General features: G+C 46.0%; 1 protein-coding gene across 3 annotated transcripts; it reads right to left on the reverse strand.

Annotated features, from left to right (window-relative positions):
• Positions 1-1198: 1198 nt before the first annotated feature.
• HSDL1 (hydroxysteroid dehydrogenase like 1) lies at positions 1199-22985 on the reverse strand. 3 transcript variants are annotated; one of them, XM_073225818.1, is made up of 6 exons: positions 22851-22966; positions 20305-20407; positions 12004-12229; positions 10894-11339; positions 10454-10681; positions 1199-3862 (listed from the first exon to the last, which is right to left on the reverse strand). In XM_073225818.1, the coding sequence occupies exons 3-6, from the start codon at positions 12221-12223 to the stop codon at positions 3764-3766; spliced, it is 993 nt and encodes a 330-aa protein (XP_073081919.1). In that variant the 5' UTR covers positions 12224-12229; positions 20305-20407; positions 22851-22966; the 3' UTR covers positions 1199-3763. The 3 variants fall into 3 exon arrangements, with proteins under 3 accessions (XP_073081919.1, XP_073081920.1, XP_073081918.1); XM_073225819.1 differs by lacking the exon at positions 20305-20407 and having other exon boundaries at positions 10454-10583; positions 22851-22985; XM_073225817.1 differs by lacking the exon at positions 20305-20407 and having other exon boundaries at positions 22851-22984.
• Positions 22986-22988: the final 3 nt, after the last annotated feature.

A 22988-nucleotide genomic window follows, 5' to 3' on the forward strand; every position in this document is an offset into this window, starting at 1 on the left:
TCCGGCCGCCTGCGTGCCCTGCGTGCCCGGCGCGGCGCCTGCGTGCGCGCTCTGGGCGCCCAAGGCTGCCGGGCCCGAGGCAGGCCGGACGGAGATCTCGCGACATCTACGGCCCGTGGGCTCGGAGGCGTGGCCAGCCTGTTTCGGCTGGGGCTGCGCGGGGCACCGCAGACTGTCGGAATGGGCGGGTGTAAGATGCGCGGGTTGACAGGGCCAGGAGCCCGGGGAACCGGCGGAACCCGCGAAAGACGAGCCTGGCGGAACAGCCCGCCTGGCCAGCACCGACCGTAAACGCCTGAAGGCTCGTACTCCAGAGCGCTCCTCCTGGGGCCTTCCGGGGCCGCTGACCCGGAGCCAGTCTTGGCGGCACCGGGCAACCGCCCTACAAACCTCCAACCGCTTTACCCGCGCGGTCGCGGACACGCGGGCGGGCGGGGTTGCTTGCTCGGCGCTGCTTGGTCGGGGCCTCGAATCCTCACCTCAGTCCCACCCTGACAGGTGGGCGTTGGGCTCTGCCCGGGGACTGAAAGCATGATTTATAGTTCATGCTGAAAAAAAATGATGTGCTATAGAGTCAGATAAAACTGCTTCTACCTCGTTGGAACTTTGCCCAGCAACACGATCATGAGGGTTAAAGGAAACACAAACACAAAGCTCGACTTTCCCGTGTTCATAAGCTGTGGTGGTTTTATCTAGACCAACCCACACCTCACGGAAGTCTCCCGTTGAGACTGCATAACCTTAGGAACTTTAAAGAGAATTCTTGACTCCTGCATTTGTAAATCCTCAAAGTTAAAGCACGCCCTAATGCTACCAAGTAAGGTACGTGAGTTTAAACTTAACTGTGTTGTTCCAACTGGGGGTAAATCGGTCTTGGCCAAGGTTCTTTTTAACAGCCCTTTAAAGTCACTATGCCACTGAATACACAGCCCAACTACTAGGAACTGGGGTAGGCTGGGGAACTGCAAACATCCTTGTCATGTGACACTGAAGTCCCAAAGCCTGGAAGGGGAGAATGCTGCCAGCCCCTGAAAACCCATAAGCTTCAGGGGGCTGAGGCATGAGAGAGAGGTGGCTTGGAAATCTACCAAAAAAGGCTGAGAGCCATAGGATCCTGGTCTACCAGTTTCCACGACTCCAGATTCTAAGATATCATCCTAAAAACTCATGCTTCATGTGTGTAATAAAGCGTTCACAATTCCACAGGAAGGTAAATTTTTATTCAAACCAAATACTTGTCTAAATTGTAACAGCAGAGCCAAAACTGAGATGACAGAGAGAGACTGGACTTGGTTTCAGAGGGCACACAATGTCAAGACTGAGGATACCACCTATCCCTCTGGTTCACAAATGTAACAAGTACCTGGGCTTAGAACAAAACAAAACAAAGACTGCTCAAAAGAGCTGTGTCTACTTGCTGTCTTCCTTTTTCCTTCCCACTCTCTCGAACCCAGGACAACATTCCTTTCATCCCCACGAGACAAAATGGCTCACGGCAAGAACGCAAGCAATTTCCACGTTGCCAGAGTCAATGATCAAACCACCCTGCCATTGTACTCAACTATCATATATATAATTTTTTATTGTAATTTTCTTGATGAATTACCAGTTTTTAATAAATTACTACCTCAGGTTTCATAGATTAAATTTTTGTGATTTTTTAATGTTGTTTCTTTGGGATAAAATGGTAACTCTCATTCCAAACAACCAGTTTACAAGCATGGAGCAAAACTTCTTTCAAAGGAAGCAGAAGCAAGTGCTTTTACTATTAAACTTACAGTTCAGATTGTTTCAAATGTTCTTACTTCTCACATTCCAAATAACAAACCCTGTCTACAGTGCCCCCAGAATCACTCTCAAATGAGCTCTAAGGACAAGTATTTCATGAAAGAGAAAACCTAGGAAGATTCATTGTTTTGATCTTTCACTAACTTTGCATCAGCATTATTTCTCCCACATAGGGAATTTTAAAACATCACTGACATCATTTACTTATTCTCATCTTATAACGATTCAACATCTAAATTATAAGACATTACTGTACCACATAACACCTTAGATATAAATATGGTATTTTTACATGAAGTCAGGTTTTATTCTAGTTTTAATGACCACAAATTAATTGTTGGGGGAGGGAATGTACCCATATGACAAAATGAAGGCTTCCGGGCTAACTCCTTCACAATCTTCAGTGTTACATAGTACTGACGGCAAATTTTCATATCTGAAGGTCTTCCTGTTATGTGATGAAGGCCTGATCTATAAGTGGAAACGCTTCTGAACTTAACCACTGACCTCCTAAGTCCAATATCTGAAAATACTGAGGCAACATCACTGGCAAAATTGTGGGTAACATAAATGCATGCTTAGGACTACTCATAATGGAGTATCATCTCAGGAGAAAACTATTCCATAGAAGTCCTGATTTCAATCAATTCACTAGTCTCTGCATCAGTGTCACAATATTTAAGCCCCAAATTTTAATTTGCATATTTTTGTCATACTCATGTAGTGATTTACAATTGTCAAAGCACTAGGTATATGGGCCTCCAAACGTTTGAGCTTACAGGACCTGAATCAGAACATTTTGCAGTAGGCCTCACTGCTAGCCCATAGTGTGGGGGGTTGTGCACAATTATCTCCACACCAATAAAAGTATTCACTCTAAAGCATAAATTCATTACATGAACCAAAAATGAGCTTCTAACTTATTTCAAGAGATACGGCATATCACACACATAATTGTTCATATTTTAACTACTATTCCATAAATACTTGATGATTACACCAATAATGGTACTGTAACGGAACAGTATTACATAGAAAAGTGTATGAAAAACAGATATAACAAGCTCTCATGGGCTAAATTTCAGTTACTAAAAGAGTCATAGGCTGAGAAATCACTACTTATCCACAATAACTGTAAGTCAAGAGATGACTAATGGTCAAACATTACATGTCAAATCTAGGAATGAATTAATTCCACAGCAGATTAAAAAACAAAACAACAGAATGTAATAAGCAGTATTACACATGGCAAACCTACAGCACAAAATTAGGTAGGCTTGTTCAGTATGAAAAGGAATAAACTAGAATTTTAACATCCCATAAAGGTTCCACTTAAGCCATCATGACCAAAAATCTTTTTCAAAGTAAATTACCCATAAATAAAGTGGCCAGATGCACACAACATACATACATACATGGTTCTCTAATGAAGTACCATTTGAAAAGCAGCATCTTCATAGACAGATAGCCAAACAACTAGAGCTATACAATATAATACACACAGATTTCTACTGTTAATTATACCAGTGCTCTTACAACCTTTTAAATAGTCGTTTCTGATGAACATTTGAAAACCAATATAATGTATCTATTGAAATAATTTCCCTTAAAAAACAATCTGAAATTGTAAGAGCTGAAAAGTCATATTATATTTCATTATCAGACTGCTGTAGCTCCCAGAACAACATAATCACACACCTTTTGAAAAGCTTAAGAAAAAAGCAACAAAATTTAGGTTTCCTCAATCCGTTTCTGTGCCTTCATCATTATTTATGCTGTGCCATCCTGTGGCCCTTGAGGTTTTTCCACAGCATTCTCTTAAAGTATTATGTTTGCTTTGCAAATGATAAGTCAGCAGTATGCTACATAACCAGTGATAAGAGAACGTACAGAAGATAAATCAAATGTGTTCTTCCAAATGTCAGAATACTGCAGGTTCATGAGTTGGCAAAACTTCCCAAACCATCATCCGGTTTCATGCTTTGCAGGATAAGGCCTCCTTCCGTAAAGAACGATTGAGAATATTTGCTCCCCACACCCAGAGCCACTCAGGCATATACTGTGCAAAAAGAAACTAAAAATTAAAGAGAAAAAGGTTTTAAGGTTAGAACCAAAAGCCAACAGAAATGGTTTAATTCAACAAATGTCTCCAATCACATTACATATAAAAGAAGGAAAAGCCCTTAGATGCTACTATACTGAGCACCTATTTTTGCCTATGACCTTACACTGGACTCTTGGGAATAGACTGCATGATCACCACCCACCTACTTCCTCTCAATAATGAGGACAGACGGACATGCAGTAATACAATTCCATCTTTCCTTAACATGATATGAATAATATGTTCACTTGGTTAAGAATTACAAAACCATGCCAGAACAAAAGGCAGCTGAAATGGATAAATGCATAGGTGGTTAGGACTGTGTGAGAACACTGGGATTTGAGGGACAGGATGAAGTGAGGTTAAACAAGGGAATGGAGCCTGGGGCTGTCCTGAGCCACGATGAAGGCCAGCTTGGGGATCCAGACAGGGAGTCCTGCTCTTGCTGCTCGGCCCCCGGGGTTTCACCCGGGTGTTCTATACAGCAATGTCCAGAGAAATGTCCTGTCACAACCGTGTGGTGGTGCTCCTGGCACCCAGTGGGTAGAGCTGCGGCATGCTGCTGACATCCTGCAGTCCACAGAACAGCCACGTGACGAGGAATCGCCCAACCCACATGCCCACAGCACCAAGGTACAGAAACCCTGTACTGTGCTGGCAGGTCTGTCCCACAGTGAGACAAAGTCCTACCTGTATGTTGAGGAATGGAGATGGGCAGGCCCTGGCAAATGCTGAAATTCTAGCCTTGCACAGATGTATAGTAATAGAGCTCACCCATCCTCTCCTTGATAAACAGACCCGGATTCCTCTGCAGCCCGAGGGAAGCACACTGAGTGAGGGGTCCCCGTGTCATCAACTGTGAGATACAGTTTCAGAGCCACAGACAGGGACGTAATTATGGTCTCTTTGAAGCTCTTTGAAAAGCCAGGATTTCGTGGAAAAAATACCTGGATACACTTCCTTGGAGCTACTAACCCAAAAGAAAAGGTTCTAAACCCAAGGAAATAACAGAAGTCAGCTGCGGTCCCTGGAGGACCTGTAGGTAAGGCGGCGCTCGAACATGTAGACCTCCAAGACAGAATAGACAGCAGGGTCTCCCCCTCATGGTGGGGTGGTCCCCTTATCCATGGTTTGGCTTTCTGCAGTTTTAGTTCCCCCCAGGCAGCCAAGGTCCGGAAGCAGAGAGCCTCCTGAGCTCTGGTCAGAGGTCAGCAGCAGCCTAATACTGTGTCACAGTGCCTGCGTCATTCCCCTCAGCCACCTCATCGCGCGAGCATTCCATCATCTCACACCATCTTAGGAAGAAGAGTACAGAACAATGTTTTGAGAGAGACAGAGAGACACACCGCATTCACATAGCTTTTCTAACAGGATATGTTAGAACCGCTCTATTTTATTGCTGTTGTTCATCTCCTACTGTGCCTAGTTTATAAATTAAACTTTGTCACAGGTGTGTATGTATAGGAGAAAACACAGTTATCTAAAGGGTTCCGTACTATCTGTGGTTTCAGGCATCCCCTGGGGTTGGTGAAAGGTGTCCCCCACAGCTAACGGGGAATGACTGTACATTTTCAGTGTTTACTTAGTGGAGAAGAGACCAACATCTAAAAATCTGTTTCTGATTCCCATTCACAACAGCTGTCTATTGCAGAGGCACCGGGCTCAAGGCCTATTCAGCCAATTCCCTAAGGTTCTGCCCAGGGACTCCTCACGGGCACACCCTTTCTGCTCATCCCAGGGAGACTTTAGCGCCCTGGGCAGGAGGGTGGAAACTGTGGGTGAAGGAGCTAATGGAAGAGGAGGGGTGATTACCACCCTCTGAGTACTGACTGGTAAACTAAAGGGGCTGATACACTGACCTGTTTAGACAACAGTTACCAGAAAGGAGTGCCAGGTCTCTCAGCACTGGGAAGTGCAGAAGAGTACCCAGAGGGAAGTGAGTTGGCAGGCGGGTGGAGAGTGTATATGGGACACAGAGAGAGGGAGAGGAGGGGTGGCCTAGCTTCCCTAAGGCCTGGTGCCTGTCCAAGGATCCTGACCAGTCCAGATCTGTCCAGGCCCAAGACGGGAGTTGCTGCTCCTCCACAAAAGCAAAGCCGACATCGACCGTTCTGACAACAGGGAAGCCCATGTAGTAAGACTTGGGGACCCTGACTGGAGAAGAGGGAGTCAGTAGTAAATGTACACATTCAGCTCCTTGGAAATGTGCATTAGCAATTAAAATGCAAATGGTACACATTCCCCAGGGACAGAGACAGGTAGGACATAAAGAGGTAAGAAATAAAAGGAATGGAAAGGATGGAGAATATCCCAAAGAACAGAGGTCGATCCCTAAACTGGAGTTATTCCAAAGGTGTAAACCAAGCTGCTGCAAGGGTATGTCATTAAAAGTGCCATTCCCAGCTGCCGGGGAGCCAGGAAAGAAGGGCTTTAACCCCTGATCCCGCTATCAGCTGCTCCTTCAGACTCACCCACAGCAGCCCCAGGGCCTTTGCAGGGCAGGGCTTCCTGGCTCCACCTCTCCCTGAGCCACCACCGCCTGGCATCAGTAAACCTCCATTCAGGCCTCTACCTCAGCACCCATCCGTGCAGCAGCCCACCCCACTCCTCTTAAGTATTTCCCAGAAGAGTAAAACTCATTTCTCCCAAAACCTGATCTCTCATGCTATCTGAGCAAATGGTGCCACTGAGTTTCTGCAGCCAGACTCGAGAATATGGGCTGCTCCTTCCTTTCCTTCAACCCCTTATTTTCAATCTACCTCCATATCTTGTCAAGATATAAACAGTTAATCATTTTTACTTATTTCATAATGTAGAAGACTCACTGGAATAAACAGCGTAAAATACAACTTGTTACTTTCTGTTTGGCCTATCGAGCTTCATACAATATACTTCTCAGAGGCTAATGACTGACAGAGGATTGACATCTTGACAAAATTTAGATCTTTGCAACCTGAGAAAACTGCACTCAGCAGAAATGATGGCAAAAATCACAAGGCAGAGCGATCAGAGAAATCTGCTGTGGCCGGAACAGTGACTGATGAACCAAATCTTTGTTGTAAAATTGAAAAAAGAAGTGATGATGTTGAAAATAATTTGAATAAAATAAAAATAGAAAAAAATGGGAGGCTTTAATAGCTTTGCATACAAAGCTACTCCAGGTGTTAAATTAGCTTAACAGAATTCCTTGGCTAAAAAACATACATGCTCAGGAAAAATTCATCAGTGTGAACAAAGGTCCACCGTAATGAACACGCTGGTGTTCTACAAATCCAGTCACAGCATCTACTGCATCTAAACCCATCCTCACTCTCCTCTTTTTGTCCTCCCTCAGGGACGCAAATTCAGGCGACAAGCAGGTTTTTAGCCCGTTTCTTAACTTTAACCAGAGGAGCCTGTGCTGGGAATGAGATTCAGAGCCACGGCCTGAAAAGGCCGATCCGTTTCCTTCACCGCGAGTCTTCCCGGCAGAGCCTGGGGCTGCTGGCTGGATCCCCCGGGGCAGGACCACTCTCATGTGAACTGCACACCGGATGCAGACGCTCCACACAGGGAGCTTTTCTGAAAGGCCTTCGGTAGGATTTCACTCCTTCATGTATCAGGCAGGCGGAGGGAGGGACAATTTTCAGAAAAGCCACTGATGAAAGGGTTCAAGATTTTAGGCACTCTGGGGCTTTCCTGCTAGAACACCTCCGTCAGGAACCTGCAGTTCTGGGGGATTCTCAGCACTCTGAGGGTAGTGCCCACCCTGTCCTTCCCCTGCTTCCCCCGCCCTGTCCCCCCAGACGTAAAGACCACTTCTGTCCTTACTCTTTCAGTTCATGAAAATTAAGTGAGTATCCTTTGAGATTTCTGGATTTACTCTGGGTGATCTGGAGACACACGAGGCCGTCAGGAACTCTGGTAGACGTCCAACAGATGAAGCCAACACCCATTTGTAGTTGATTTGGAGGAAGGGGTTATTCTTAAAAATTAGCCAAATTCACATTATGTTGGGAGTTAATTAACTCTTGAATCCAAATGTCCTCTGTAAATGAGGATAATACCAGACATAAGGACACGACTGTCACGGGAATTCGATAATGTAAAGCATGAGAAGCTCCTAGCACAAATCTTCTGAAGAGCTCAGCAATGTCTATTATTATTTTGTTATCCTTGTGGTTAGGAAAGTCCTCAGCTAAGGATGACACGGTCTAAGCCTAATACAGAGTGACAGCCCGGGAGCACAGAGCCAGGCTTTGTCAGCCAGCGCAATGCAATCACACCTGGGTGGAGAAAGATTATTTTCGATCATGGAAGTGCTGTCCGGCTTGGCCGCTGCCACACCTTCTTCCTCACTTCCTACTCCACCTTCTCCATGTCCATCAGCCCTTATCTTCACCTTCCTTTCTCTCTGGCATTCCATCCCCTACACTCAGCAAAACCCCAAACCAGATCAATCTCATTGTGTGGACTTCTTCCCTTCCACGCCGATGGCTGAGCTCTGCAGAGAAACCCCCACTGTGCAAACTGATGGCCGGCACCACAGCACCTGGACTCCAGCACCACTGGGAAATGCCTCTGCATGTCCCCGACGCACACCTCACGGAGCTCATGCTCCTCAGGTCCTCTGCCTCTTCCTCCCCCTTCTCAGCAGAAGACCTGGCCTGCCTGGTTCTTAGGCAAATGGAGGCCCACAGGCAGAGATCTCAAAGACTGCTGCTCCTCTGTGCACATACTCCTGTACCCACATTCACCTCTCTCCCTTTTCTGGTTATGGAGGATCCAACTTTTTCCCTTGTTCTCAGGATTCCCTCTCCTGCATCTCACCCTTGCCTAGACTTCCTAAATGCATTCACCTGCGTTCCTCTCTCTCCCTCTATTACACACACACACACACACCTCCTTCCATATTCCTTCCATTCCAGCTTCTGTTCTTAGCCTCTCTTCTTCCCTTAATGGCCAAGCTTCCTGAAAGGTCTCACAGATCATCTCCACTCTCACGTGTGCTCACTCCTGCAGCCTGCCTTCATGCTCTGTCCCTCCACCTCCACCGAATCCACCTTGCTGCTGTGTTGAGTGGGCTCTTTCCAGGCCCTGAGTTACTGGATCCACCCGGAGCATTCCCTGTTAACTGACAGCACTCCACCCTGGGCCTCCCCTGTCTCTCGTCACTCCTCAGCATTCTCTGTGAGTGGCTCCTCCTAACTTACCTGACCCGTGTACATTTACAGTCCTCCCTCTGCTCTGGCCTCAGCCTTCTCCCTCATGTGCTCCCTGGTTATCTTATCCTCACCCACAGCTTTTACCACCACCTCACTCCAACCCACATCACTCTTCTAAGGCCTAAATGCACGTGACTGGCTATAAGATGAGTCTACTCAGATGTCCCAGAGGTACCTGAAAATCATGACTTCGTTAACCAACTCTCCTATCCTCTTACCGATACCCACTCTCATCTCCCAGATCAAATTAGTCACCAAAGACAGTTGATTCTACCGCCTAACTTGTTGAGCTCATTCTTCAGCTCCCCACCCACAGTCAATCCTAAGTTCAAGAGCCAGTCTTTTCCTACCTCGACTACAGCAACAGCCCCCACCCATCTCTCTGCATGGCCCTACAGCACCCCAATCCGCCCCCAGCGGGAGCCTCGCAAGGCCAGATCCAGTGGACCTCTCAACCCCATCCTCATTCTGTCTCCACTTCTTAGGGAACTTCACGGTCAGGGCACCTAAAGCTACTTTTTACTAGTCACTAAGGACCTGGAAATAACCATTTAAAGAAAGCTCCTCCTTACTAAAGAAGCTTTTAGCTAATTTTCTTGATAAAGTAAAAAATTAACTGTTGCTTTGCTTATCTGTTTATTCAGTAAAAGTAACTTTAATAATCTTTATTCAAAGAGTCCCAAACATGTTTGTTTGGTAATAAAGAAAACCTTGCATATTAAAGAAAAACAATTCAAAACTTGGACACGTCTACAACTAGGCAGACAAAGAAACCACAGTCCATTAGAGTAAGTCATTGCGAGTTCTCCATCCATCTAGTCAAATTTTCAAATATTTAACAAAGTTGCTCTTTAAAATACTAAAGACCCAAATGTTTATCTTGCCTGAGCCAAGAAACTTAAAAAAAATTCTATGCTTCTTGAACAAATGAGTGTAATATACTGAGGTATCACTGGACATAACACTTACATGAAGCATTGACCTATTTTGTGGTTTATGTTCTGGATTACACTTTTGGCTTAGCGGTACCCCAACAAGCATTACTAGAATCTTTTTAATTTTTAAATACCCACATAAATACTTAGTATTTTTATACTACTACCATCTACTTATATGAAAGCAGCATATTTCATCTCTTTGGTGCCATGTAGGCTCAACTTTTAAATGTCCTTGATATAATAATTCCACAAAAGAGAATTTAGTGACCTAACAAGAACCATTCAGGGTGTCAGGTTTAAGAATCAGAATCTGCTAAATCTCATTTGTGAGCAGTAGGCTTCAGTCAGATTCCCATGCATCACTTAGAAAAGTCTCAGATGCATTAACCTAATTACAAGAGTGAAGTGCATACTATTACCTGGATAGAATGGGACCAGTATCCTGTGGTCCTTTTTGAAATGCCAAGAGTAGAAACAGCGTGATGCGCGTATACTTTGGGTGAGGGCACCAACCACGAGCACTTGTGCAGAAAGCTGCCAGGTGCGGTCCTGTTGGTAGCCACGTAGAAAGGGATCAGACTCTGCACAAAGATTCCTTTGGAAGCATATTCATACTGCAGTGCCCTGCTGAAGTGGTCTAAATATGCCTGTTAAAATGGAGCAGGGGAAAAGACTTACTTTTTCAGGAGCATGGAATGAAATTCAAGAGAAAAAGGCTTATTTTCATGTCAGGAAAAAAATACGGCAGAGGCAAACATGAGTTGCTAACAAAGAGCATAACAAATTGAACCAAACATGATAAGTTCTAATAAGTGTCCTCTTGCATTATGACTTGACCTTCTCATCAGGAATGCATTACCTTGGAAGCGGAAAATACAGCCAGCTGGGGAGTTGGTTTGCAGCAGGAGCCAGAGGAGATGGTGACAACAGCGCCCTTCTTTCTCTCCACCATTCCCGGTAATACCATGTGGACCATCAAGCTAGCTGCGGCCATGTTCACGTTTATGATGTCCCAGAGTTTGTCCTCGGAGACCTGAGTAAAATACTGGGGGTAGGGATAAAACACACCTACGTTATTTACCAGGATGCCAATGTCTTTGTCTTTCAAGGCTTCTCGGATCGGGTCATAGATCTCACGGCCGTTGCTGAAGTCTGCAACTATAATATCGGTTTCCACTCTGTAGGTGTCAGCTATGTCTTTAGCAACCATCTGCAACTTCTCTTGGTTCCGACTAATCAGGATGATATTGAGACCACGGCTTGCTAACTCTTCTGCATAGGCTCTTCCAATCCCATCTGTCGCACCTACAGTACAAGCCAAGAAATGTGAGCGCGCTCATTTAATGGTGCGACCTTTGAAAAAATGAACCTTAAATACCCCATTTCCGGTTTACTCAGAGAAAGATTCACACCAGAAGTAAACTGGGTTCTAATATTGACCAGTCAAGCACAATGTCGAATCCATAATACGAACAATACATGCTGGTCACTCTCCCACCCTGACAGGCAGAGGAAGAGTTGTTTCATATTCAAAACATTGTGAGACACAGTAGAAACTGTTTTCAAACTTATATTTGGCTTGAATGAGTGCAAGGAGGTACTTTCCTGGGAAACAAAAATAAATTCAAATGATATTTAAAAACAGTAAGAGATGCATCTCTGAAAGCAGTGACAGTTTCTAAGGACAATATCAAAACAGAAAACAAAAAGGAAAACTCAGAGGTGGGAAGGAGCGGCTGGAGCAGGACTGGGAATGAGAGGGAACAGATAAACATTCTTCCAAGACAAGGGCAGTAAGAAAAGGTAAACATAATCACAAGACATGTTATTTTTTATCAGCATGTTCTCATGAAAACATCACATTAAATTCCGTAACTACTTGAATAATGTGTCAAACTTAAAACACAACTTAAACAGGAAAGATTATTTTGATTTTAAATTGGGCAATAATTGAAATTTCATTTCTTACCACTCACGACTGCCCATCTTCCATACTGCTTGATCAGGTCTGCTCTGCTCACCAGGCGAGGGATAAAATGCAGCCTGATGAGGCTGTAAAAGTCACAGACCAGAGTGACGCTTTTCCTAGCCGTATACCAGGCTCCAACCAAGGCTAGAGCTTCCATGTAGCAATTGCACGACCTGGCGATTTCCCTATACAAGAGGTAGAAGTTGTCAACGGCAGCCATGGCAGCCTGCAGGAAGGGGAGAGAGAAGCGTTCTTTGCTTGGTACGTTGAAAGAGCACGCGTAGTCTAAGTGAGGAAAGACATGTGAGGACCTCAGAACTTCACAAGTTTGCCCTTGTGAAATAACAGTAACTTTTCAAATGCATGTAGCCCATGGATCCAGTAAACTTATAACCTCATTAACATCTGTAGCTTAGAAAGCTTTTTTCTTCCAAGGAGATCAGTCAACATAACTACCAGGAGTTACCAAATTCCTACTGAAATTCATGTTCTGTGCTACATGTTGTGGATACAGAGATAAACACAATATTCTCTATGCCCTAAATAAGCTCCCAGCCCAGTCTAACGACAGGCACAGACTGTTTAATTCACATTACAGCTGAGAGGCATTTTTTTATTCATAATCGGCAAGTGCACAGGGCCCACTACTCGCACAGAGACCAAGTAGGAGAAACAGAGGTAAATACTAAGCCATGGCCTTGGCCTCAAAGAGCTTACAATTCATTTGAGATAAAACTAAGCTTTAATAAACTTTAACATAAGCTAAACATAAACTCTATTTTGTATAATACATGTAACTCTACACTTAAAAAGAGATACTCCCCAAACTTGAAAAAATGGTTTTCTCAAGTAACAACAGAGTGGGCACCCTTGCAACCCACTAACATCATTTGGACATCATAATCCTTGCCTGGCCCCTTATGTCTAAGAAACACAAATCCTATACAACTCTTTTAAGTATCTGCACAGCAAGCATATACAAAGCACCGGCTGTGTTCCAGGTACCACTGGCAGTTGCTAAGGATTCAAAGATGAACTAAATACTTGTACCTAGAAGAGATGAGCATTTAACAAGACAATTTTAAATGCTCTATGAACTGGTTCTGTGTGCCTACAGGCAGAGATAACCCTGCAGAGGGAGCCAGAGGCCCAGCAGACCAAGGCTGCTGGGCCTCTGTCCCACACTCGCCCTGGGGAGCTGCCGAGGCGGGACGGCCTGTGTGCTGTGACAGACACAATACCAAAAAGATCAGAACAGACACTACAATTAAATTACACGGAACTCAGAGATACATGAACACGAGGATACAACATTTATTATATAAAATTGATTTTAAGCCAAAAATTATATATAACACTCCTGGAACTGGCTCCTCTTACAGAAATCTCATGTTTTTAAATAGAAAAAAAAAATCCTCAAACTAAGAAAATCCCCAACACTAGCAGCAAAAATTGGCATAAGCTTAAGGAAGAACAAGTGAACTCCCTCCCACTCCACTGCAGTGTAATTTGAGCTGAGCCAAGTTTTGCAGAGTAAAAATCAAACTAAGCAGGAGAAAGATAAGCCACTGGCCTGGACTTATTACACCATGCCGGGATGAGAGGCACCCCAAATCACAGAGAACTGTTGCATATATGCATATATTTGTATGTGGAATAGATACAAACAAATATATGACGGTACAGTCTACATGACAAACCAACGGTGCACACCAAAGAAATATGACAGAAAACTGAGAAATGCTGGGCGGCAGGATCCCTAAATGCCCCCCACGGACATGATCTCCCCCACGGGAAGTTCTTCATGGTACCAAATCAGAAACTAAGTTGATGTGGCTTTAGGTAAGTTAAAGAAATGCTTTTCTCAAGTAACAATATAGAAAAACGTCTGAAGTTGGGTCACCTTTCCTAAAGGTAAAATGCTATGTCCTGGGGTTCTGTCCATAGAAACTCACCCCCACAGTAAGAATGGCAAAACTGACCATGAAAAGACCACATTATGAACTTTTAAGTACAGAACCCAAATACTTAGTAATATAGAAGCAATTATAAACTCCTTTGGGATAATTTCTCTTCAAGGACACACAGGCTGAGAGTCCCTAAATCATGAACTCTCAGGATAAATGACATCTGGGCCCAGGATGCCTTGCTTTTCTGATCAATCTGCCAGACTACGGGCAGGACCACTGGGAGCTGCTCCCAAACCCCCTGAAACACATTCAAAGTTAGGATCCCCTGTCCCAACGTGGTCATTCTTTCTGAGCTCTGCATCAACACCCTCCAAGCTTCCAGACACCAGAGATGAGGGAGTGCTGAGTCACCCTGCTCCAGGGCCCCCTGCTGAGCCATGTCAATACACAGCCAAGTCCTGCTGAGGCAGGTGGCTGGCTGGACAGGCCCCTGACCTGGCATAGCGTCAGTGTTCACACAGGCTGCAATTCCTGAATAGCGCTAATTGCCAGATTCCCAGACAAACAATCAAAACATGAATTTCTTATAAGAACTGAGATTCCATGCTAAACCATGCAAAACTGAAGGTGCCTGAAATAACATTTTAAAAGTATACAAGTGCCTTTTGTCATAACTAATCAAATACTAGGCTATGAGAAAAGTGAATACAAAAAATAATTCTATGCACTAGTACTTTTCAAGCAAAATGTAATAAAATAAGAAATAACCAAGTTATAACTATGACAAAAAAACTAGAAACTTGGAATATTAAATCTATTGTTCTAAGTAACAGGTGGGTGTTAGGTCTAAAATGTTAAAACAACATTTTTAATAAAAAATTAAATACCACGTATTAAGATCTAATGGGTTGTGAAGAGAACAATACTTGTGGAAAAGTTAATTGCACGAGGTGACGAGATTCTTGCTCAAAGGAGCAAGTCAGATGCGCCCCATGGAAAGACCTTGTACTAAAGGGAACTTCTTCCCCCTCAAACACAGTTGTTTTCAATGATTTCAACATCTGTGAAGGAAAAGCCCAGCCAACTGTGCCCGAGCGCAGAGGAGCTTCCTGAGTGCTGGGCTCGGGCCACTAGCTCTGCACGGCTGCCTCTTCCCCTCTCTCTGCCAGCTCTGGGCCTTCACGAATATGCTGCTGCGTCCTAAGGCCAATCTGCGAACAAAAACCAACACAAATTCCTTTCCTTTGTCCTCAGAGCTCAGCTATGGAAATCCTACATACAACTAAGACCAAAGTTTTGGGGACGCAGGAACAGAACTCCCCACGTCGTGAATCTCTAAATAAGCAGCAACGCATTTCCTCGTCTCAGAATAAAGCAAGGAGACAGCCTTGGGCTGGTGAAAGGCTCAGCGGGAACACAGCCCCTTCCTGCACCTTCTTACTTAGAGAACATCCTGTGAGATGTGACAAAGCCCGTCCAATGGCTTGGACAGTGATGGCGCTCCGCGCAGACACCAGCAGCTCAGGACACCACGCCTAGGAACAGGCGGGCCCCGGCTCAGCCCTCCCTCTCCAGGCGCCTGGGCCTGCTCCGGGCCTCCTCTCTGCAAACCACCTTCGTCCGCTCCCCGCTCAAAGCACTTTGCGGCCACCCTACTGCAGCTGCCTGCATCTCTACCCCAATTCCTGGCGGCCCGCCCACCCACCTGGGCACAGGGAGCCCGCACCCATCTCAGAGGAGGAGGAGGAGGAGACTGGCACACACACACCCTCCCTGCTGGGGAGAAGCTGGGAAGCACCCCTAGCAGGCTGAGTCCCTCCAGGCCCAGACCAAGGCTGACCTCCCTGCTCCCACCACCTTGTTCTCCCACTCGGGACAGGCTCACCAAACTCCTCTGATCCTTTACAGGAAGAAAAACCTCATGTACAAAACCCTCCAGTGCCCTCCCGCTCGGTCCCGCAGAGAGGTGTGCCAGCTTCAGGGCTGAGTGAGACGGAGGCATCAGGGCCTTCAGCCCGGTTTGGCCAGCGTCTCGCTGCACCATCAGATTCCCCTCCCCATCTTGTCCAGGGGAAGACCAGGGTGGTATGTTAGCATCACACACCCACCATATACAAATACCTTAAACATATGGTATCTTTGCTATACTTCCTTAAAAGCACAGAGAATTAGAGGCTGGCAGTGTTCTGGGTCTGGTCCCCAGCCCTGAGGTACAGAAATGCAATTTTATCAGAGGCAGCCCAACATGGAGAGATCTGACTCACACCAACCAAACTCACAGAGGTTTGGTTAAATAAATTCAAGTGCCAATTTCTCTAGTAATAAACAATACAGCCAAGAAGCTAAACACAGATGGTCACTGGAAAGTCTATGTGGAAAACAGAACCATTAGAACAGCAATGAAGAAAACAACCATGTCAGATGCTGAGGACCTGTCAGGAGTGAGCCCAGAGTCCCTGCCATCCCTGGACACAGAATTCCCTGAAAGGTAAACAGAGTGACTGAACGCAGCAGGGCGGGCACAGTGGAAGAGGGTGTGGTAAGACCCTCCTGTCAGGGCACAGCACTGTGAACGGTCTCGCCTGTGAGAAATGCCTGCTCTCTGGGTAAGCCCCTTCCACACAGGGGGCGCTAAGGGAGCTTGTTGCGAAGGTGGCCCAGCAGGGCAGGCAGGAGGTGAGGAGTGCTAAACCCACGGGGTCCAGATGGGGATGAGGCTCGGCTGGACTGAGAGAGTGTGGCTTTGTGACTGATTCCTTGCTGCTCCTCAGACGCACCAGACTTCTCCCCACATTTGTTCACACCTTGGTGGACAGTAAGTGGAAAATAACAAGCAATTACACACCCTCTCAATCCTCTTCCCCACCCTTAGGTCCATGGTGGAAATAATGTCTAATGAAAAAAGAAATTGGGACTTCCTCCAAAGCCATCAGATTCCAAGCAAGCTCATGGAAACACAGTTTTAAAGCTGCTAAGGACACTTTTAAGTCTAGAAGCCTACTAAGAGATGTCTAGATCTCAAGCTGCACTTGGACGGAGTGACTGATTCACTTCTGTCTGGATAGGTAGGAGTCTACACCTAAAGAAATCCATTATACAGAAAGAAAGACTGAAACAGCAAAATTCTGGCCCCTATACAATCTACCTATAGAAGTTATTATCAACTTTGTTTTCTTTCCTCTACATAAAACTAAAACATCAGAGAACAAGAGAGAAACAGGTGGGGGAAAACAGAACCCAAATTGGAAAAGAACAAGTCCCTATTGTGTTAGGTGTTTTCTACTTCTACAAGACAATATTCATCAGGGCTAATTCATCGAGCACTCAAAGGTCTCTCCGGTAAACTGTGGGCTTTGGGCCATTACGATGTGCCCATGTAGGTTCATCCTTATAAAAAAGGTTCCACTCTGGTGAGCAGGTTCATGAGGGAGGCTCTGTGTGGAGTAAGGGCTGTATGGGAAATCTCTGTACCTTCCTCTTAATTCTACTGTAAACCTAAAACTACTCCAGAAAGAAAAAGTCTTAAAAAAAAAAAACACTTTAAAAAAACCCCTAAAGGTAACGTTCCAACTCTGCAAGCATCATGGGGAAATTATGGTCAGAACTGCAGGGAGCAAAGCCTTGTGTGCGAGGCGCACCTGCTGCGGCCTATAATGCTCTCTCTCCTGGCCTCCAGCTTAGCTGACTCAGCAGGGAACCGGGCAGCCAAATCTAATATAAAAACCTCCACAAATCAAGCGTTCTGGGAGAAGGTCTCGGCTGGAGCACAGATGTCACCAAGTCACCTAAATGAGTGAGACCCAGGATGGGTGGTAAAAGAACATAATACGGCAAACTGGCCGAAATGCTGCTTAAGAAGGTAAAGCAGTATGATGGGAAACAGACCATTAAAGCACCACCGGATGAAAGATAGTGGGGCCGGCTGAATAACGGCCCTGAGATGTCGACATCCTAATCTTCAAACCTCATAAATGTCACCCTCCGGAGCAAAGAGGACTTTGCATATTTGATTAAATATGTCACCTTATGTAGCAACAAGGACTTTGCAGAAGGATCTTGAGATGATCCTGGATGATCCGGGGGGGGGCACAATGTCATCACATGCATCCTTAGAGGAAGGTAAGAGGGTCAGAGAAGATGTGATCAAGGAGCAGAGGTCAGAGAGAGCAAGCAAGATTTAAAGACATTAGGCTGCTGGGTTTGAAGGGGAGCAGGGTCACAGGCCACAGAAGGCATCACCTCTAGGATCTGGCAAAAACAAGGAAACAGACTGTCCCCAAATCCTCCAGAAGTGACACAGCCTTGCTGACCCTTGACTTCAGCCCCATGAGACTGATTTCAGGCTTCTAAGTACCAGACTGTAAGAGAAAACGTGTGTTGTTTTAAGACACACTGGTAATTTGTTACAGCAACAGGAAGATGGATGATGACGGATGGACAAACTGTCGGTCTGGTTTTGAGGACAGTAAAAGGACAAGCTGCAAATTCTGCATATCTCTTAAACCAAAACCTGCAGATGTATCAGGAACCACAGGTACCCTCAGAGGCTCCTACAATCTTCCAGTCACGGGGGTGGCAGACCTGAGGTGGCCCTCACCCTCCTCGTCAACAGCCAGCGCCATCCAGCTCAGCAGCAACTAGCAGGACCAGGGCCCTGACTTCCGTCAGCGTTTTCTCAGGACTTTCTTCTTTCAGAGTTCGCAGGTGCCTTGCTCTCAGCACCCAGATCCTGTCTGTCTTCCCCAGACCAGCTCAAGGCCCTTTGTTTTCCCCCAATTCAAAACCAGTGCTGACAAGCCCAGATGACACACAGGTCATGGGACACGCAGAGCCGCACTCCGACCCCTGCCTCTGAGTCCCTCTCTCTCTCTTACCCATGTGGCACTTACCACGCTGGTCTACATTCTGGTTAAGTGTTTAACTTGTCTCTGTCCTGGTTCTCCAGCTAGAGCACAGGCCTCTTGAGGGCAGGGAACATATCTAAAGCTAATTTTCCTGGAATTTAAAAAAACTGAAAAAAACACACAGAAGCTGTACTATTCACAGTCAAAACCTGTTATACACAGTTAAAAGAATAATAAAACAAAACAAGCCTCATAGTCACTCTCCTTACAAAGAAGACAAGAGTCTTAGAAGCGCCGTGTGCTTCCTGCCTGATTGCATCCCCTTCCACCACCCTGGGGGTAACCACTCTCCTAAATTATGACGTTATTCCCTTGCCTCCTTTTTTTTAGTAGTGGTACTATTCCCCTGGCACAGGTTCTGAAATAGCGGTACTCGGTTCTGCCTGGTTTTGAACTTCATACAAAGCAATCGGACTGCGCACATTCTTTGGTGGCTTGTTCCTTTCACTCAACGTTGTTTTCGAGACTCGGCAGAGCTCCTGTAGCCTAGGCCACCCACCAGTGCTGCCGCACACCACCTCGGGGTACAGACACCACGATTCACACGCCGTTTACTGCTGGGGGACCCTGGGTAGTTTTTGCTGGTTTTTACTGCAGTGAGGAACACTGCTGCCATGAACATCCCATGCACATCTCTGGGCACATGTGCAAGAACATCAATGCCTAAGGGTTGAACTGCCAGGCTGCAGCGCATCCATGCACTCCACTACACTGCCAAAGCAGCTGAACCAATCCACATGCCCACCAGCAGGGCACAAGTTCACCATGCCTCCTCCTCAACACTGCAGTGTGAGCAGTTCACCTTCTGTCCACAGGATGGCTGGAAGTGGGAGGTCAGGTTTGGTGTACATACCATTGAGACAGGGACTGTGGGTTTAGATAGAGTAGGGTGAGGGCCTCCAGGTAAAGCAAAGCAGGGTAATTACAGTCAAAACAATGTAACAAGGTACAAAATAAAACCCCTACCGAAACTCAAAACTCCATATTAAACATTAAGTAAAGTCAGTCACATTAATTCTCTAGGGTAAAAATATTAAACTAGGAATACAGGCATTCTTTGGTGAGATTAGTTAAAATTAGAGAGCCAGAAAAGACTCAAAATTAATGAGCTAATCAGTTAAAGCTCAAAAAGCCAGGAATAACTTGACCTGGAATGTCAAATATTCCCCAGGTAAGAAAATATCTCAGCATAGCCCATGTCTTCATTGTGTCAATTAAATCATGCCATTCTAAGATTTACTTTAGCCTGCTAAAAGGCCCAGCTTATTTTTTTAACTTTACCCATATGCTGCTTTTCCTCCTCCAGTCCCTAATCAAGTAATTTGCAACCTGGGCAATTGATTTAGCAAGCAAGCCCAGCCATAAAACAACATAGTAAAAACAGGAAGGATTCCATCTTAAAGATAAGATCACATTTTAAAACCCAGTAAGTTAGAAAGTAAGGTTCTTAACATATTCTTTAGCAGACAGACAATAACTCAGCCCACCTTGGGAGCAGGGCAGGCAGACTTGATCGATAAGCTTCCAGACCAAGAAGCTGCTATCCTGGGAAGGAATCAGAGCAATACATTTCTTCTGTTACCTAAAGAACTGATATGAGGAAAAGAGACTTAGTGTCTCATCAAAGATAAACATTTTAGAACCATTTGGCAGGTCTGCTTCCCTAGCCCTTTGTCACACTCATCCTCAACCGCCTATAAATCCCCTAAACACACCACCCCAGACTCTCTTGTCCCCTCCCTGCATGAGCCAGGAGCTGGGTCCTCTCACTTTCTCTCTAAATAAAAACTTCTCCCTTGCTTTTCTACCTTGAGTGTTTGCAAAGTTCATTCTTTGACGCCATGAACAAGAACCCTGGCATCACCCTGATTACTAAGACTGACTGGCATTCTTTTGTTTCTGTGCTATTTCCTCATCTATGAAATGCCTGTTTCTAGCTGTTGCTCTTAGTTCCACTATGTTGCCTTCCTTTTCTTTCAGAATTTTAAGAACTGTTTCTATATTCTAGATACTAGTTCTCTGTATATTTTGTCTCTTTATAGTGCTTTGCATGAACTGTCTTAATTTTAAGTAGTCAAATGTATCAATCTTCTTTCTGTGCACCTTGTTATGTTTTCTCTAGGAGATCCTGTTTTAGTCCCAGGTCATAAAGATATTTTCCTGTATTATTTTCTAAAAAGTTTTTACAATTTTGCTTTCAGATGTAAGTCTACTCCTTCTGCAGGCTTCATGATGGTGTGAGGCTAGGATCACATCCATCTATAATATTCCTCAACGCCTGGCATGGTGCTCTGTATACAATATTTGTTAATTAAATAGAAGCAAATACTGCTTAGTGTTCAAAGCTCAAATTTCACTCTTGAGGAGTAAAAATATAAGAAACTTCTCAAACTTTGTGTCAGCACTTTGACAGAGTTGTTGCTGGTATGATAAAATAGTAAGAACATCCACTCCACAGTGTATATGCAAGATAACGGAAAACTTGCACTCCAATAAAAGCCTGCACAGCCATACTCATAGCAGCACTATTCCCAATAGGTAAAAAGTATAAATAACCCAAATATCCATCAACAGATGAATGGATAAACAAAATGCAGTCTATCCACATAATGGAATATCATTCAACAATAAAAAGGATGAAGCACAAGTATACATTACTACCGGACAAAGCTTGTTCAGAAAGCCCAAATCCACAGATACAGAAAGCAGATTAGGGCTGCTAAGGAACAGGGAGTGACTGCTAATGGGATATGATTTCTTTTAAGTTGACCGGAATGTTCTGGACTTAAACAGTGGAGATGGCTGCACACTGAATAAGCTGCTATGAACAGTACACTTTCAAATGGCTAACATGGTGACTTTATGTTCTGTGGATTTTACCTAAAATTTTTCAACTTACTAAAAAGAATATATTTAATGTGTTGAACTCAACGGCCCTGGAATATTGCCGTAATGATCAAAACCACAGACTCTGACAACAGACTTCCTGGATTGGAAGACAGGTTGCTTGCGAGGAGCTCCGAATCTTGTCTGAAGGTGAAATTACTTCACCTCTCACCTTGCCTTACACCACCTGTAAACATGGGAATAATAGTTCCTGCCTAAGATTATAATGAGAATTAAATGCAGTAATTCTCCGACACATAAAAGCACTTAGAACAGTGCCTGGCACACCTACGTGCTCATAAACCTTAGCTATTAGCCACCATAATTCAGTGTTAGCTATTGGCTGAGAGCGGGCTTTTTGCACAAGACGCCGCCAAGGGCTTTCTTTATTCCTGTCACCCTGCTTATTCTCTCAACAACCTTAGCAATCAGTTATAGTCATCCCCAGTTTACAGACGGGGAACAGACACAGCGGTGAAGCGACACGGCCGGGACCCTGAGGCTGGGTGGCCAGCGGCGGGTCAGACCGAGGTCTATCCAAGTCCAGAGCCCTGGGGGGAGGCCCCGCGTGAGAGCCCAGGCTGCGTCCTGCTGGCAGCACCGAGCGGGCCCGGCGTGCGGGTCCTCAGGGACAAGGGCGGCCGGCCAGGCCTCAGGGCCCTCCCCGCCAGCACCTGGCAGCGCCGGCTCCCTGGAGACGCGGCCGCCGCTTCGGGACCTGGCGGTGCCCTTCCCTCAGGAGCGCCCTCATTCTCAGTCACTCTGAATTCAGAACAAAGACGACGACAAATCCCACTCAACCCGAGCGCTTGGGAAATGAGAATAAAGAAGCAAAGACAAAGGGGGGTTTCGGAGCCTCGCGGGCAGCGCCCGGCCAGGGGCCCCGGAGGGGCCCGCGCTCGGGGTGGGTGGGGCCCCACGGCTGCGGGTGCTGGGGGGCGCAACGCCGGGGGCAGCTGGGGTGGCGCTATGGGGCAAAGGGTCGGGTCTGGAAGAAGGGGTGCTGGGGGCGGGGGTCCCACGGACGCGGGGCACGAGTCCCGGGGGGCGTGGCGGGCGCAGAGGTAGGCGCCGGGCCGAGGCCCCGCGGGCGCCTAGGAGGCCCGGAGGGTGTGGGGGGCCGAGCCAGGCGCGGCGGGCGCGGTACCTGCAGAGCCGGCGCAGTCTTCGAGCTGGTCCCACCAGAGCCGCGCGGCCGCCGCCCCCGTCGCCGCCGCCGCCGCTGCCGCGGGCCGCGCCCCACGTGACCCATGCACGCGCCCGGGCGGGGCCAAATCCGCCCAGG

The sequence above is a fragment of the Manis javanica genome, chromosome 17, assembly GCF_040802235.1.
Source record: "Manis javanica isolate MJ-LG chromosome 17, MJ_LKY, whole genome shotgun sequence".
In the NCBI taxonomy this organism is placed as follows: domain Eukaryota; kingdom Metazoa; phylum Chordata; class Mammalia; order Pholidota; family Manidae; genus Manis; species Manis javanica.

Coding starts and splice junctions, on each gene's coding strand:
- HSDL1 (XM_073225817.1), bottom strand. CDS start 22,955: ATGGGTCACGTGGGGCGCGGCCCGCGGCAGCGGCGGCGGCGGCGACGG. Junction 11,340..12,003: donor AAGATGGGCAGTCGTGAGTG/GTAAGAAATGAA, acceptor CTTGTACTGTAG/GTGCGACAGATGGGATTGGA. Junction 10,682..10,893: donor CTGTATTTTCCGCTTCCAAG/GTAATGCATTCC, acceptor CCATTTTAACAG/GCATATTTAGACCACTTCAG.